Source organism: Hyperoodon ampullatus (assembly GCF_949752795.1).
Source record: "Hyperoodon ampullatus genome assembly, chromosome: 19".
Taxonomy (NCBI): Eukaryota; Metazoa; Chordata; class Mammalia; order Artiodactyla; family Ziphiidae; genus Hyperoodon; species Hyperoodon ampullatus.
In genome coordinates this window covers 10,559,437-10,574,391 of record NC_136932.1, presented here as the reverse complement: position 1 = coordinate 10,574,391, position 14,955 = coordinate 10,559,437, and the positions used below count along the sequence as shown (strand labels likewise).

The 14,955-nt window shown below is 53.0% G+C and overlaps 1 protein-coding gene across 2 annotated transcripts in view; it reads right to left on the bottom strand.

The window, feature by feature from the left end:
* The window catches only part of MRC2 (mannose receptor C-type 2), a gene marked incomplete at its 5' end in the record, with an annotated part of 52,422 nt that extends 49,927 nt beyond the window's left edge, over nt 1-2,495 (bottom strand). For both annotated transcript variants that reach the window (XM_079726224.1, XM_079726225.1), the window contains one exon: nt 2,381-2,495. In XM_079726224.1, the coding sequence (XP_079582350.1) occupies nt 2,381-2,495 (115 nt within the window). The remainder of the gene's footprint in view (nt 1-2,380) is intronic.
* Nucleotides 2,496-14,955: the final 12,460 nt, after the last annotated feature.

The following is a 14,955-nucleotide window of genomic DNA, read 5'->3' as shown; positions in this document are numbered from 1 at the left end:
TGCTCCCCTCTCCGCGTCTGCAAAGCCTGGTCCCTCCCAGCCTCCCTCCCGAAGAAGGCCTTGGTGACCCTTTGCCCCACACAGTTTCTTTTGCTTCTCTAAGGACGAAACTTACACCTCCCCTGTACGTTCCCTCCTCCCCAAGTGGTTGGCTCAGCATGGAGCAGTGAAGGATGCAAAAATGCATCAATACTGTAATTAACAAAGAGGTCTTCCAGACACAAGCTTTGCAGGGCGCCCCTCTGGGTACTCCACGGGGGGTGGACAAAAGATGGATTCTGCCATTCCACACCAAGAAGGCACTGCTGCCCTGGCGCCCCCAAGGGGCTCTGCGGTGCCCCATCCTCTCCCCTACTGGTGGTCAGGAAGCCACCACGTGCACGTCACCCCCAGGGTAAGTTTCACCCCAGCGGCACTGGCCTGCCAAGCCGAATCCTACCTCCCACGAGCATTTCCTGGGGCCATCTGGAGCCTGGTGCTGATAAATTCTTCCCAGGGACCACCTAATTCGTCAGGTACAGGGGGATGAGGAAAGAATTCGGCTAGAAGAGGAGTATTCTGGGCAGAGGGAACAGCGCAGGGACAGTACCTGCAACAATGTCAACATCCTCTTGCTCAGCTGCTGCCCTGGAGTCCAGGCTATACCCACCCCACCCCCGCCCTCATCTCCAGCTCCCTTCCATCCACGCCTGCCCACACCTAAGCTTCTCTGGGGTGATCAATGCATTGCCCTGGGGACCGGCCTCTCTGGGGCTATGGGGGATACAAGCCCAGGGACACAGCCCGAGGACGGGCAAGGGGCCCTGGAGGAGACCCGAGGCAGAGGGCCACTCCAGGCATCCTCCCTGACCTGGCCTCTCACCAGACATCTCCAGCTCCCTCTGTCAAAGGCTCCCTAGGGGAAAAGGCCGAGTCAGCACTCTGGCCACAACTCTCCCAGGGCCTGGCTTTACAATGTGCTCTGGGGCTCTTGGAATGGCCATGCTCCTCCACCCCTCCCACCCAGCCTGCCTTCACAGAGGAGTGAGATGCAGGGAGGCAGGGGAACAGCCTGGGTGCCTGGACCTGCAGTGGATAGGGAGGTACTTCCTGGTTTGTCTTTGCCTGACATTCAGTTCCGGGTGGGTCTGGAATTCAGCAGAGGGGCTCTGCCCGGTGTGAATATGCATCACCTGGCCCCCACCTCTCCCATCGGCACAATCGGGCACAATCCGGGCACAATCCGAGCAGATACGTGTCTTGGTCGCCTACGTCACGCCATCAGTGGGGCAGGCCAACCCAGCAAGCACTGGCTGTGGCTAGAGGCCCCAGATCCTCCAGGCGGCTGTCTGGACTTGGCACACAAGTGCACACGCTGCACTGACTGTCCCCTTTCACTCAGCCCCCTCCCCAAATGAAACGTAAAGCAAGACCAAGCTTCACAGGCCCAGCAACGGGTCTGTAATAACCACACCCCCTGGCAGTTCCAGCTCTGACTCCTGCAAGCCCCCCAGGAAGTAGATCTTTCCCTTTCCCTCTGGGATTCCTGGTGAGGAGTCTGTCTGTCCCCACACTTCACTGTCATCCTTTGAAAGACCAGCAGAAAGAATGCACAGCTTCGGGTTTTTGTTTTGTGGGTTTTTGCATCTTTAGCAGCTTTTTTGCCGCCCAAGATCTGTCCCTTCTGGAGGGGTGCCAGCTTGGCCAGAGCCGCCCACACAACACTACACCACACACACACACACACACACACACACACACGCACACGCACACCGTGCCCAGCCTGTCGCTGCATCCTCCTGATGGTACAAAACTGCCCCACAGAGCTGCATTCAACTGGTGCGGATGCCGCATGCCACAGGCTGTCCTTGAAGACCAAGTGTGGAAAAGAAAATACAAACATCCCCGAGGTGCCGGTAAAGGAAAACAAGCCCTTACGACTAATTCAAAAACAACAGTAATCATCGGTCCTGGAGCAAAGCAAGGAGCCCGGCCTGAAGCCTCCTCTGGTTTCGTCGGACGCGCCCTGCCTGTCCCCGGGCCCGGGGTAGGGCCGGCGCCGGGTGGTCCCAGAGGGCGGGCGCGGGGGTCTTCCCGGAGCCCGCCCTCTTCCTCCGAGGCGGCTCGAGACCCCCGGGCTCCCCTCCCCCGCCGCCCGCCACATCTGGTTCCACTCAGATCCTCCCCCCACCTCCAGGCGCGCTCCTCCTCCCTTCTCCCCCGCTTTCAGAAAAGCGGAGACGATTTTTTAAAACCCAGTCACACACGCACACACGCACACACACACACACACACACTTCTGGGGAAAAAAATAAAAAAAGGAGGGAAAAGTTGGGAGAGGCCCGCTCCCCGGCGCTCCCCCCGCCCGCCCCCGAAGTTGGCCAAGTTGGCAGCGCCTTACCCGAGAGGGCAGCGGCGGCGGCCCCGGGGCGGCCGAGGTGCAGACCCCCGAGGAGCAGGGCGCAGCGCAGCAGGTGACGAGGCCAGGGCGCGGGGGCCGGCCGGCCGGGCCCCATGCCCGCGGTGTGGCGCTAGGGGACGCAGGGACCGAGGGCGCACGGGCGCGGCGCGCAGTGGCGGCCCCGGCGCTGGGCTGTGGTGACCGCCCGCGAGGGGCTCGCGTCTTCCTCCGGGTCGGGAAGAAGTGATGCCTCCCGGGGCGAGGAGGGGAGGAGGAGGGAAGGAGGCAGGCCGGGCGGAGGGAGGGCGGAGGGAGGAGCGCAGAACCCGGGAGGAGGGTTTGAGGGGCAGAAGGGAAGGGAAGCGGGCAGCGTGGGAGGGGAAGGGGAGGAGGAGCGGGGGGGCGTGGGGCCGGGGCCGGGGCCGGGGCCCGGGCCGGGGCCCGAGAGAGAGCGCCGAGAGGGAGAGGAAGGGGAGGCGGGAGAGAAGGATCCGCGGGGTCGAGGAGGACGCCGGCGTGCACTCTTTCTCTCGCTCTCCGCTTCCCTGTCTCCCCGCCTCGCCTTCCCTCTCTTCTCTGTCCGGGCCTGGAGCCCCAGACGCTGCGTCACAACTCCCCGGCTGGCGCGGGCGGGGAAGCAACTGCAAAACTTTCCGCAAACTTCACCGCGTGGCGGGACGTGGGCTGCGCCGCCCGACTGGGCGGGGCGGCGGCGCGCGGCTGACCCAGGCGGCCAGACCCCGGCCCCTGGCACCCCCTCTGTCCCGCCTCTTTCTGCCCACGTCTCCAGCCGCCAAGCGTCCGCTACCTGCGCGCCTAGGAGGACCCCTCCCCCGGTCTGATGGGGAAGGGGCGGAGCCCAGGGCTCGGCCACCCAGGCAAAGATTGGGGGAGGGGGAGGCAGAGTCCCTGTGCCCTGTGCGGGAGGGCAAACACTTCCAAGTGTTGTTTTAGCATTTGCGCGTCCCCCTTGTCTGCGTCTCTGGCGCAAAGCGGTGTTAGTGCTTTTGCTAGATGGGGCTGTATCCAGAAACCCAGGTAAAATCCGTCCACCGGACGTCCCGGAAGACAGACATCATCACTCTCACCAGCAACCGGACTGTTGACGGGTCGCAAAGGACCAAATGGAAATTTCATAAAAGAGAAGACAAGCCACAGTTATTTCGTATTATGCAACAGGTCACTGCAGCGCAGAGCACTGAACTGAGAGGACGTTAAGAGTCCAGCCCCACCTCTGATTCCCTGAGCGACCTTGAAAAAGTTACTTGGGATGTCTGGGCTCAGAGCCGGCCTGAGACATTTAGAGACCCTAATGCGAAGAAGATTCACATTCTCCCACCACGAGTAATCAAATAAAAACACTATGAAACTGTAACATAAATTTTATTGTTTCCTGTACTGTCCACCTCAGTGCTATTTTTGGAAATAACAAATTCAATGTTTTTTCTTTTTACTACCCTTGCCTTGGGTAAATCTTCCCCCATTGCTGCAATGAGGGTATGGGGCCAAATATGCTCACTAGCTCTTTCCATCCCTGCTGGGCTGAGATTCTTCGCAAATATCAACCTAGAGGCTGCAGGACCCCAAAGTGAGCGCCCACTAAAATCCCCTAGAGTCCCCTGGGAAGATCCCTACTATCCACACTCTGGCCCTAAAAAATGGCTAGCAGTCAGGCCAGCAAAGCCCTTGGCACTCCACAGCTAGCTTGGGCAGGTCTGACAGACCTAAGTCCCTTCTGGTGACTGCCTTCACTGCCCTTTAGCACACATCTTGATGTGGCATGTCCTGGGATCCCAGCGCTCTGCGGGTTATTGACCACGCTGGGGCTGCCTCCAAGATCACCCTCTTGGTGCCCCCTTTCTCACATTATTTACAAGGGGGTTCAGGATTTGCCAGCTTCAGCTAAGCTGCCCTCTCTTTATTCCTGTCTGAGCAGCCAAAACACAGGAAGCTTCTTCTCTAAGTCATCTTACAGGCTTCTGTCTGCTTGCTTATCTCTGGATGTGCTGGCCACAGTTCTCACCAAGGAGTCCCCTTGCCGCTGGAAGGGAACTCAGGTAGGGCTCCCAAGGAGCCCTCCAGATTCTGGAACAGAGTTGGATCTCTCTTCCCCACCAGCCCAAGTAGGTTTGGGCATTCCTCCCACCAGGAGGACAGAAGCTGACTACCTGACATCACCAGTGAATCACGTGGGTCCAGAAAGTCCACCACTTGCCAGCACGGTGCCCTAAGCGCCCAGTACACAAGAGATGCTCTCATTTCTTCGTTCACCCATTCAACAAGCACTGGTGGCTAGCCCTGGGCTAGCTGCTGGGGAACAATGACAAGCAGAGTCGCAGTCCTAGAAGAGTTTTGTTTAGTGGGGAAAATGACTCAATTTTTGCCATATTCCAGCCGGAGAAGACTGCCACGAAAGGGCTGAGGAGCACGGAAGTATGTTGCGCTACTAGCAGGGGCAGATGTCTGTTCGTCTCTGAGGCCCTGTTCTAGTCTCTGCCGAGGGTGAGGCTTCCTGCTGCAGCGTGCCAGGGTTACGCATTGTATTCTGCTGATTGTCTGGGCCCACATCCGTGGCCACCATCTGTCTTAGATCTTGAGCTTGCAGGGCAGAGAGCCAGCGACGTCTGGGCAGTTCTCCCTGTGGAGAGTCCAGTCCAGTCCCCCACCGCTTAAAGATTTTGTGCAGGATCAGTTGTCAGTGGAAGGTGGTCACAGTCTGCAGGAGTGTTCGGTGTTGTGAGGAGGTTGGGGCTTTCAGAGGGACCCCCTCATCAGCACCCAGAACCTCATCTACTTCCAAAGAAGGGTCAGTGTCCTCTGTGCCTACTGCCTCCTCACCGTTCCTGTTGAAGCTCAAACAGCCATTTACTGAGGGCCTACTGTGTCCCAGGCATCAGGCTAGATGCTGGGGACTTAGCCAGTCCAGGGGATTTTTGCCAAGATGATATTCACTATAATGGAATCGATACTGAGAAATGGCTCTCAGCAGCAAAGGCACTGTGGGTCTGCTGATTTCATCAGAACCAGTTTAGAGGAAGGAGCACAGACTTTGGAGTCAGAGAGACCTGAGTTAGAATCCTGACTTTCCCAGTTACTTGCTTTGTGATATGCAGTGAGTTACTGAAGCTCTCATTGAGGTCACAATTCATATTTGTAAATGGGGTAACAATTCCTATCTTGTCCTGAGAATGAAATATTTTGTGCAAAGGGAGGGCATGGCCCCTAGATAAAGACATTCAGGAAACGTCGTACCCTCCCTGCTTCCCATCTTCCTCTGCTGTTGGGACATCAGGGTTATCTCCCTTACTCCCTACCCTGCACCTTGCCTACCTTTCGACCCCACCCCACCGGCCACGAGAGCTGCACAGGTCAGTTTGATCAGGATTGCAACACGATGTTTTCCTTTGCCTGAGAGAACAAGACAACCTCCCCACCTGCTCTGAACATCTCCATGTTTAACTGTACGTAAAAATGGTGTTCTGAAGTGTAAACTAAACCACTAAGAAGTGGGCTCTCTGCCCACTTCTGCTGGCTAATAAACACATGTCCAGAAGTAGTGGGACGAGGCCAGGCCTGGGGGTCGGAGTTGAGCTGGAATTCCAGCTCAGCCACCCACTATCCAGGTGCCCTCCGGGCAAGTCACTTCCCTTCTGAGTCTCAGGAGCCCTTTGAAGTACAAGTTTTGGGATCATTACTCACTGTGCTTGGGGTTCCTCTTGCATTAGTCTCTTCTTCCCTGGTTCTGGACCTCAGCAGCCTCTCAGGCCAGAGGGTGCCCAGGGAAGCAGAGCCCGTGGACACTCCTGGCAGCCGGGCCTACAACAAAAGCTTAGGGGAGAGGAACACAAGGCAGGAAGAACGCAACTGGATGGCCAAGTAGAATAGGAGAACACAAATAAAGGGAAGAGGGACTTCCCTGGTGGTCCAGTGGTTAAGAATCCACCTTCCAATGCAGGGGATGCAGGTTTGATACCTGGTCGGGGAACTGAGATCCCACATGCCACCGGGCAACTAAGCCTGCACGCCCCAACTACTGAGCCCGCACGCTCTGAAGCCCACGTGCCACAACTAGAGAGAGGCCTGTGTGCTGCAACTAAGACCCGACGCAGCCAAATAAATATTTTTTACAAAGAGTCTGATCAACTAAAGGCTCTGGCTAATTAGGTGGCAAAATCTGATGAAAGAAAAAGAAAGGGAAGAGAAGAAAAGAAAAAAGAAAAGAAAGACAAGGTCAGTCCTAACCTGAGGCAATTAGACTAAGGGGGTATGAACCCCAAGGAGCATCTAAAATTTTCCCCACCCTGCACCTTTCCAAGCCAGGGGAAAAGTCTGGCCAAGCCTGGGGCTGGTCTGGGAAGATCCCAACCCTTCCACCTTCTCCCTGGGCTCCTGCACCTCAAACCCTTGGCTCTCCACTCAGGCAATCTGCCCTTTGAGTCCCCCCTTGTCCGCAGCACTGAGGACCTGAGACGGAAGGAAGCAGGCAGGCTTGGGGTTCAGACACACCCAAGTTTCAAGGTTCGGCTCCACCTCTTCCAGCTGTGTGATCTTGGGACAGTTAACCTAAAAGAAACATTATTTCTCCCAGGACTTCCCTGGTGGCACAGTGGTTAAGAATCTGCCTGCCAATGCAGGGGACACGGGTTCAAGCCCTGGTCCGGGAAGATCCCACGTGCTGCAGAGCAACTAAGCCCGTGCGCCACAACTACTGAGCCCGTGCGCCTACAGCACGTGCTCTGCCACAAGAGAAACCACCACAATGAGAAGTCCGCGCACCAAAACGAAGAGTAGCCCCCGCGCACCACAATTACAGAAAGCCCACGCGCAGCAACAAAGACCCAACACAGCCAAAAATAAATTTAAAAAAGAAAAAAAAATTTCTCCGACATCCACATTACTGGGGAATTTTATGGCTGTCTGTCTTCTCCTGGTCTACCCCATCATGGCCACAAATATAACCTAAAAACAAGTCTGCCCACTTTCCCTAGGTTCTTTCCTTTACTCCCTCTTATTGGAGGACACTGAACAGGGCTCTCCACTCCCAAAAGGGCCACTGAGTTTGTATCCACTCACTTCGAGCCCGAGGCCTGGATTAGAAAACTTCCTTTGAAGGGACTCCAAACCCCAGCTCCTTCTTCCCCAGGGAACAGGAGATAATTACCTCATGACCCCTTCCAGGAAGCAGGACATGCAGACTTCCTCGCCATGCATCTAGTTTGGATGTGCCTCCCAGTTGGAGGAGTCACTACAGTGATGCCCACAGCTAACAGCAGGGCCCCAGAGCAAGCTCAGAGCAGGGGGCTCACAAATCCAATGCCTCCAGGATCCTCACTGGCTCCTGTGTCTACTCAGGAGGCTTCAGCAGGTCAGAAACAAGCTGGCCAATGGAGGCTGAGAGAAGGGTAGAGGTTGGCCTGAGGCACCGCCACAAACAAGAGGGGGCGACAGAGCTGAGCTGAAGGATGCAGTTCCCAAAACCTTCCTCCTACTGCCCTACCCAGCTGGTGCCAGAGCAGGCAGAGAGGGATGTCGCATCACCCTGTCTGCTCCACGGGGCCCTCTCCCGACCTGGAGGTGCAGGTCCTCTTAGCCTGTCTCCTTGCACTGAGGACAGGGCGAGCCAGGAGTCGAGGCCTGTTCTGCTCCACAGCTCTGGCTGGGCCAGCAGCTTCTGCATCCCTCTCTTCAAGAGGTCACCTGAGGCCTCAAGAGGGAGGTCCTGATTCCCAATTCCCAACTCAGGAAGGACAGGCAGGATGAGGTTTTCTCCAGTCTCCATACTTGACCCTCCGAATGCAGGGCTGGGCCCAGTTCCTGCCCCCAGTTTTGTGTGGCCCTCCCAGATCCTGACCGAAGGCAGAGCCTCCCCTGGCGGAACAGAGCCCCGCATGCAGGCGGCTGCAACCAGCTGGCCCGGCACCCGCACTCCAGCTGCAAGAGACCGGCCAGACCCTTCCACAGCCCCCAGCGAAGCAGCAGCAAGCACAGACTGGGGCACCAGTGGCTGGTGACCAGCATTTTTAAGAGGAAGTAAAACAGTTAAGTATCAGTGCATTGCACATGAGCTAAGCTCTAGTCTGTGAAATGTGCATTGGGTTGAGACGTTAAGGGTTTCTTTTTGCGGCTTGCCATCAAAGAAATTTGAAAAATACTGCTGCTGAAGACCTGGAACCAGCTACACAGTCTCCCTGGCTGTCCCTGCCCAGTTCCGATCTGCTCACTCCCTGACCAAAGACCTGCATCCAACACACTGCCCCGACCTCCTCCTCGGTCTCTCATCGAAGGTCTCTCACCCCCACCTGTCCAGCCCAACTTCCCCTTCCAGGAACTGTGCTTCAGCAGGCCAACGACCCGACGTTCCTTTAGCCACGCCCTGGGTTCACACACACTGACACACACACACACACAGACATACGACAAGGAGAGAAGTACGGGAGAGGTGTTCAAGGTGTTGTGAGAGCCCAGAGAAAGGAAGGCTGCAGGGGACGCTTGAGCTGAGTTTTCAAAGATGCTCAGATGACCAAGTCCTGGAGGCGTGAGAGAGCAGGGAGAGATCTAGGCATGACAGACACTTCACGGCAAGAGCACAGAATGGGTGAAGGACCCTTTGTGGCAAACACTGCCTTTCCTCACTCTCTTTCATTCTGCCCATCTTTCAAAGCCCAGTTCAACGCCATCTCCCGAATCTCCAGGAACCTCATCTCACTCTTAGGGAATTCATCAGCTCCAAGCTTACATTTATTACATGTAGCTACTAAATGATAACACAGGAGCCAAGTCTGATGTACCTTTTTACATCCCACACAGCCTAGCCCAACGTATTAGAAACAGAAAGCTCTCCAGAGAAGTGTTTTGAGTGGATGCGTGAAGTTTAGAGCTGTGACAACTGTAGCTCAGAGTGTGTGAGTGCCTGGCCCAGGGTCGCAGAGTATGCAGTCTTCACTAGGAGCTCTCCTGTTGTCTTGTTTTATCAGATACCAAAACCAGGTCCAGTTTTGTCTGGGCTGAGGAGCAGGGTTAGCATTAAGGTTGTGGGTAGGGTTCTGGGAGTCTGTAGATGCGAAGAAGCAATGGCTCCTGAAATTAATTTGTAGGGAAAGACCTTCCTTTTCATGCATGCCCTTCTCTTAGGGCACAGGGCTGAGTCTGACTCTAGGACAGTCTTCCTTCTAGAAACAGGCCAGGGCCCACCTGCACTGGAGGCCCTCTGTGTCTTGCAGACACCTCTCCAAGGGCCCCTGTGACGCAGAGGAGGCATCTAGCAACACCCTCTGCTTTTTACTTTTTCAGTTGCTGAAAACATCTTTACATCTCTCATCCCCTTCAAGACTTACAGAGACCATGAGCAGTCAAGGCAAAGGGTCCGATTCCCACTTGTCAGTTGGGACACAGGGACAGGGAGTTATGGGATTTTTCACTTCCTCATCTACAAAGCAAGATGACACTATAAGAGGGCTTAGGGAACATGAGGCGGGAATGTTCTGGGAAACCATGGCCCCTTCTTCCCACCTAACTTCACTTCTAGCTCAGGACAGCAGAGGCAGGGCTGCTGCCCAAGCCAGCTGGGTCTCCAAGTAGATTTCTAAGGGCCAGCCCTGAGGGAGGCGGGTACTCAGTGAAGGGAGCCCCGGGGCAGTGGAACCGAAGATTAGAGAAAGATATGCTTCCGGCTGGGCGCCAAGGTACAGCCTTTAGCTCCAATGCTCTCTGCCCGAAGATGGCACTCAGAGAATCCACCTCACAAAATGTTCAAGCCTGCAGTCCCTCCCCTTCGATCCTGCTCTACCTACCTACTACCAGTCACCAAATCAATCTGGGCTTTGGTTTCCTCATATATAAAATCAGCGAGATGCTTCTATGAAGCAACACAGCTGAGGAACTTCTCTGCAAAGTAGCAGTGCGAGAGCCCCTTCTGTTTGCTGATACCGCCCTCTGCAGCTCCTCCCCCAAGCTGCCTTGGGGGTGCAAAGGCTGGGACAGCACAGGAGGCCACCACAGTGGCAGGCTGTGCCTGGAGGCCAAGGAGGTTGAGGTTACCACAGTTCTCTGGCCGGGCACTTACCGCCACACCCAGGCCTGACCGGTGGCCCGCTGCTCTCTGACCCCTGCACACCACGGGGTCTCTTGCCCAGCACCACACACGACCCCTCCGCCGGCCAGCCTGTCTCAGGCCCTGCGAGCTTCCCCGGCACAATAGAGCTCTTTATTCCTTGCCCCTACCATGTCCCAGACCTGCTCCCAGGCCTGCCTGTTTTCCTAGCCTCTGGCAGGTTCCCCCAACCCACCCACAGAGCTTGGCATCGGCCGGAGTCCCACCTCCTCTCCCCACGATCTCTCTGCAACTCTCTCCTCCCCAGAGCCCTTCCAAGGAGCTGCAGCTCAGCCCCAGGATCTCCTCAGCCCGGATCCAGATTACCAGGCTGGATTCATAAGCAGACCCAGGTCTCAGTCCTCCGGCAGCCCTGGACCCCTCAGATAAAAGAAAAATGTGATAAATGAATTCACAAGAAGGAACTGATGAGTTGTTACATATATTTTAAGAGAAGGCCAAAGGTAAGAAGCTTTGCCTGAAGGAGTGAATGATTCTTGAGTATATTGTTAGGTACCAAGGCACCAGTATAAGGGTACAAAAGGGCATAGAAATGACATCTGGTCCTAGGACAGCCCAGAGCTTAAAGCAGATTTTTAACCCCAACACAAAAAATAAAACAAAGCCATCTCCGTCTTCCAGCTGGCTGAGTTTAGACAAGTCCTGAGAGCCACCCTCCAGCTGCCCCCTTGCTGGGGTGGATGATAAGGTCAGTAGGGCTTGTGACCTTCAGGGCTTATGCCATCTGGGAGACTGATAATGGGAGGGGGGCAGCTGAGAACATACATTCTTAACAGGTTCCCAGGTGATGCTGATGCTGCTGGACTGGTGGCCACACTGGCCTATAAAACGCCTCCTCCCACACTCAGCCAGAAGCAGTCTTGGATGCAGGGTAAGAGAAGGCTGCTGACCTTGTAGGACAGAGGTTGATATTGAATCTCAAGCAAGAGAGGAAGGCTGCTGAAGGGTCTACATCATTACTCCAGACAAAATCTCCTGACAACCTGGAGAGTAGAAAGGCTCTGAACCTCAACCAGCAAACTTGGGAGTCTCACTAAATCTTGTGATCTTTTTCAAACCACATTTTTTGATTTCCCTCTTATGTGCCAGGTACTTTAAATACCTTATTTCTCCTCCTCACTATAACCATGCAAAGAGATATTCCTGAAGCTTGCAGAGGGGGGATTTGAACCAGACCTAATTCTAAAGCCCAGCCTCTTAACCTCTAGGTGATTCTGCCTTAAGAAACTAAAACAGAACAGCTAGTTTGTGCACCATGTCTCTCTCCCACTTAAACCCACGCGGATTTTAATTACAGACGAAGAGGGCTTGAGTGATTGGAATGATGAGTAATGGAGAGAAGAAAAAGATTCTCAGAAAGCAAAAGATTGCAAAAGGTGGGTCGAGTTACTTGTAAACTTCGCCTTCTTAGGAGCAAGGAGCTGGACCCAAAGCTTGCTTCTAGCTCTAGGATTCGAGGAGATAACTATGTTTAAGGAGAGTTATTTTCTAAATTAAGAAACACAGAGCTCCTTGACTGCTAATCTTCTCAGCTGGAGGAAACCCTGTCCTTCCTGGACTAGAAAGCAGACAAGAAACAAACCCTCTAAAAAGGACAGCAGATGTGTCCAGGTCAGCCACAGAGTGGGGTGCGTACGGCTCTGACTGGCGATTCTCTATTTAAAGCTGCCCATGTCATGATGGAAGATTCAGAGCCCAAGCCCTTCTCCTCGACCCCTGTATTCCATCCCTTCCTGGAGCCCAGTGCCTTTACCCCTGAATGGTGAGCTCATGGTCATGGCTGGGCCTTCCCCATTCTGTTCACTGCTGTATTCCCACCCACAAGCCTAGCTGTTGGCACATCAGGGGTATAAAAGATGTTGCATGAATCCACACATTCCCATCATGCCTGCAACGTCCACTGGGACTCTGCCAGCTGCCAGGATTCCTCTAGCTATACTCTAGGTGGTAAGGGCCCCGTTTGAAGCTGGAGAACTAGAGTAAAAATCAAGAGGCTGGGAAATTCACTTCTTAAAACTTATTTTAATATTTTCCCCACCCCCCCAAATTGGGAAAAGCCAGAACAGTCTGGCTGGATTTAATTACAAATTAGTACACATTTTTCTGTCACTGTTTAAAGTAAATCAACATTGTGGCAATGAGGGATTATCCTTGGAAAAAGTGAAACCCATATTAACAAAATATGTCATGGAAGAACTCCACTTAGTGATTTCACTGGTTACTTACAAGTCTAGAAAAGGTCAACATTCTGCATGTTCCCTGGGGCTTATCCATGCAGTGGAAAGAGGCCTTGGCCAGACTCAACCAAGCCCAATCAGCCCTAGACCCAATAAAAGCAAGAAAAGAGGGCATCCCTTCTTCAAAATGAGGGCAGAAAAGGCAGATCACCAAATAAAGTCCTACAGCTTCACTCATAAGAACTTGGGGGAAAGGAGGCAGGAAGTTAGAGGGAAGCCTTAAAGATGCAGCATTCCTTCATCCTTAAGAGAAAGTTAAAAATTAAACAAACACTTCAAGATCATTGAATGAGAGGGAAGAAAAGAGGAGCAGAACTTAAGTATCTTGAGTAAGTTTAAACATGGTCTCAACTTCATCCATCTCTTCACGTATACAGACACCATCCTTTCGGTGTTGTGCTCAACCTTTGAGACCCCATGGGTGTTCTGCTTAGCAGCTTGAAAGTAATGGTTTAGCTGACTTCCTTCCCTTCAGAGTTCCACACAACAATACATCCACGAACCTCTCTCCAATTTGGAATGCTCCATCTTCCCTTAAGATCTCCTGACACTGGGGAGAGTGGGGCAGGTCCACAAAACAAACAAAGGTCCTAGAAAATGTGTCACTACTGGCATTTTTCACATGTAAAAGAAATACTAGTCATGAGTCATCTGAGAGCTCTCTACCCTTCCTGACTGCCCTCCCCCCTGCCTAGGGAACTCAGATGCCTGAATGCTGCATCTTTAAATGTTTCTGGCTGAGCCCTTTTGCCACATATGTCAGTAACATTCCAAGCTGGCTGCCACATGTTCACACTCTGGCCTCCTTCCCCCTGCACTGTCGAGTGCGCTGCTGTTCCAAGGGCACGGTGGGGCCATGCAGCTCCCATTTCAGCTCCAGCTTCAGTTGATCATACATCTCAGAAACAACCAAATTTAAGAAAAATTAGTTCCAAGAGAATGTTCATATTTGAAATACCTATTTCCTTTGAGATTATTTTTTAACTTCACTCAATGAATCTATTAAAGTGAGTTAGACAAAGTGTGTGTGTGCACATGCACACACAGACACACACACCAGCACACACCCACAAAATTTAGGGGTTTGGAGGTTGTTTCCTGCCAAAAGATCTAACAGAGGAAAGCTTATGTGCTGATCAAGTTTTAATATCACGGTTAACAAGAAATGTACACCATTTAGCAAGCACACACGAGACTGTGGGTAGGACTCCTGATCCCTGGAGCATCGGGCTCCCCAGCCCATTTTTTGCCTACCTTTGGAACAGTTTCAATAGTTACTACATTCAGAGAATCCAAGAGGACTGCATGGACAGATGAACCTTTATTTAAAAAAATAGCACTTCAAATAAATTAAAAGGGACAACCGTCAAGTGTTCAAATTGTGAAGAAATAGTTGAAAACCTAGAGAGACTCCAAGCTGCAGAGTTCTAACCTCATTCTTTGTCCAATGGCAAAAACCCACACATCTCAGTACTCCCACTCATTTTTTTTCCCTACTGAGATGAGGGAAGCAATTGCAAACAGGAGACCAGACGGAGGAGAAAGCTGCATCTGACTGGAATGAACATTGCCACGTACTTGCTAATACGGGTTTCACTTTATGACCAAATGTATTCTTTCAAAAATAAAAAAGAGGGGAGGGAAGCTGCATGTTTTTAAAAACTGAAATTATTTAGGGATAAAACACTAACTCTAGTGCCTTTAACGGGCAATAGCAACTTTTTTCCTCCGAAGTCAAACACCATCCCCAGCCGAGCCTTTGTGCTACAAGCTTTTCAGGAGATGTTACCTAAACTTTATTAAAAGAAAAGAACAAGTTTAAATATAGACACTGGACTAGCCCAGTCTTGTATTTTCAAGTCCACATTCTTCATCTGAAGCACTGCATCAGGGACCCCCCCTGAGTCTGCATGTTTTCAAGTTCACAGTACATGGAACCAGTTTTTCTTTTAAATTTTTCCTCACTCAGAGCAGCCACACGCAGCGGCCGTTGACGCCGGAACCTTGGGCGGGGCCTTTTCCTACGAGGCCTGGCCAGAGCTGCCCAAGGTTTCTCCTCAATGAGAATCGATGCTGTCATGCTCTATGGATGGGAAAAAAGCAAGAAAATAAAAGCACCTGGTACAGGTTTCATGAGATCCATTTGGATTCGCTATGTTCCAAACCCGCTGCTGAATGCCATTAGTCCACTTTGTGTGTGTTGAACAGTTTGTGGCTAGGAGTGGGTC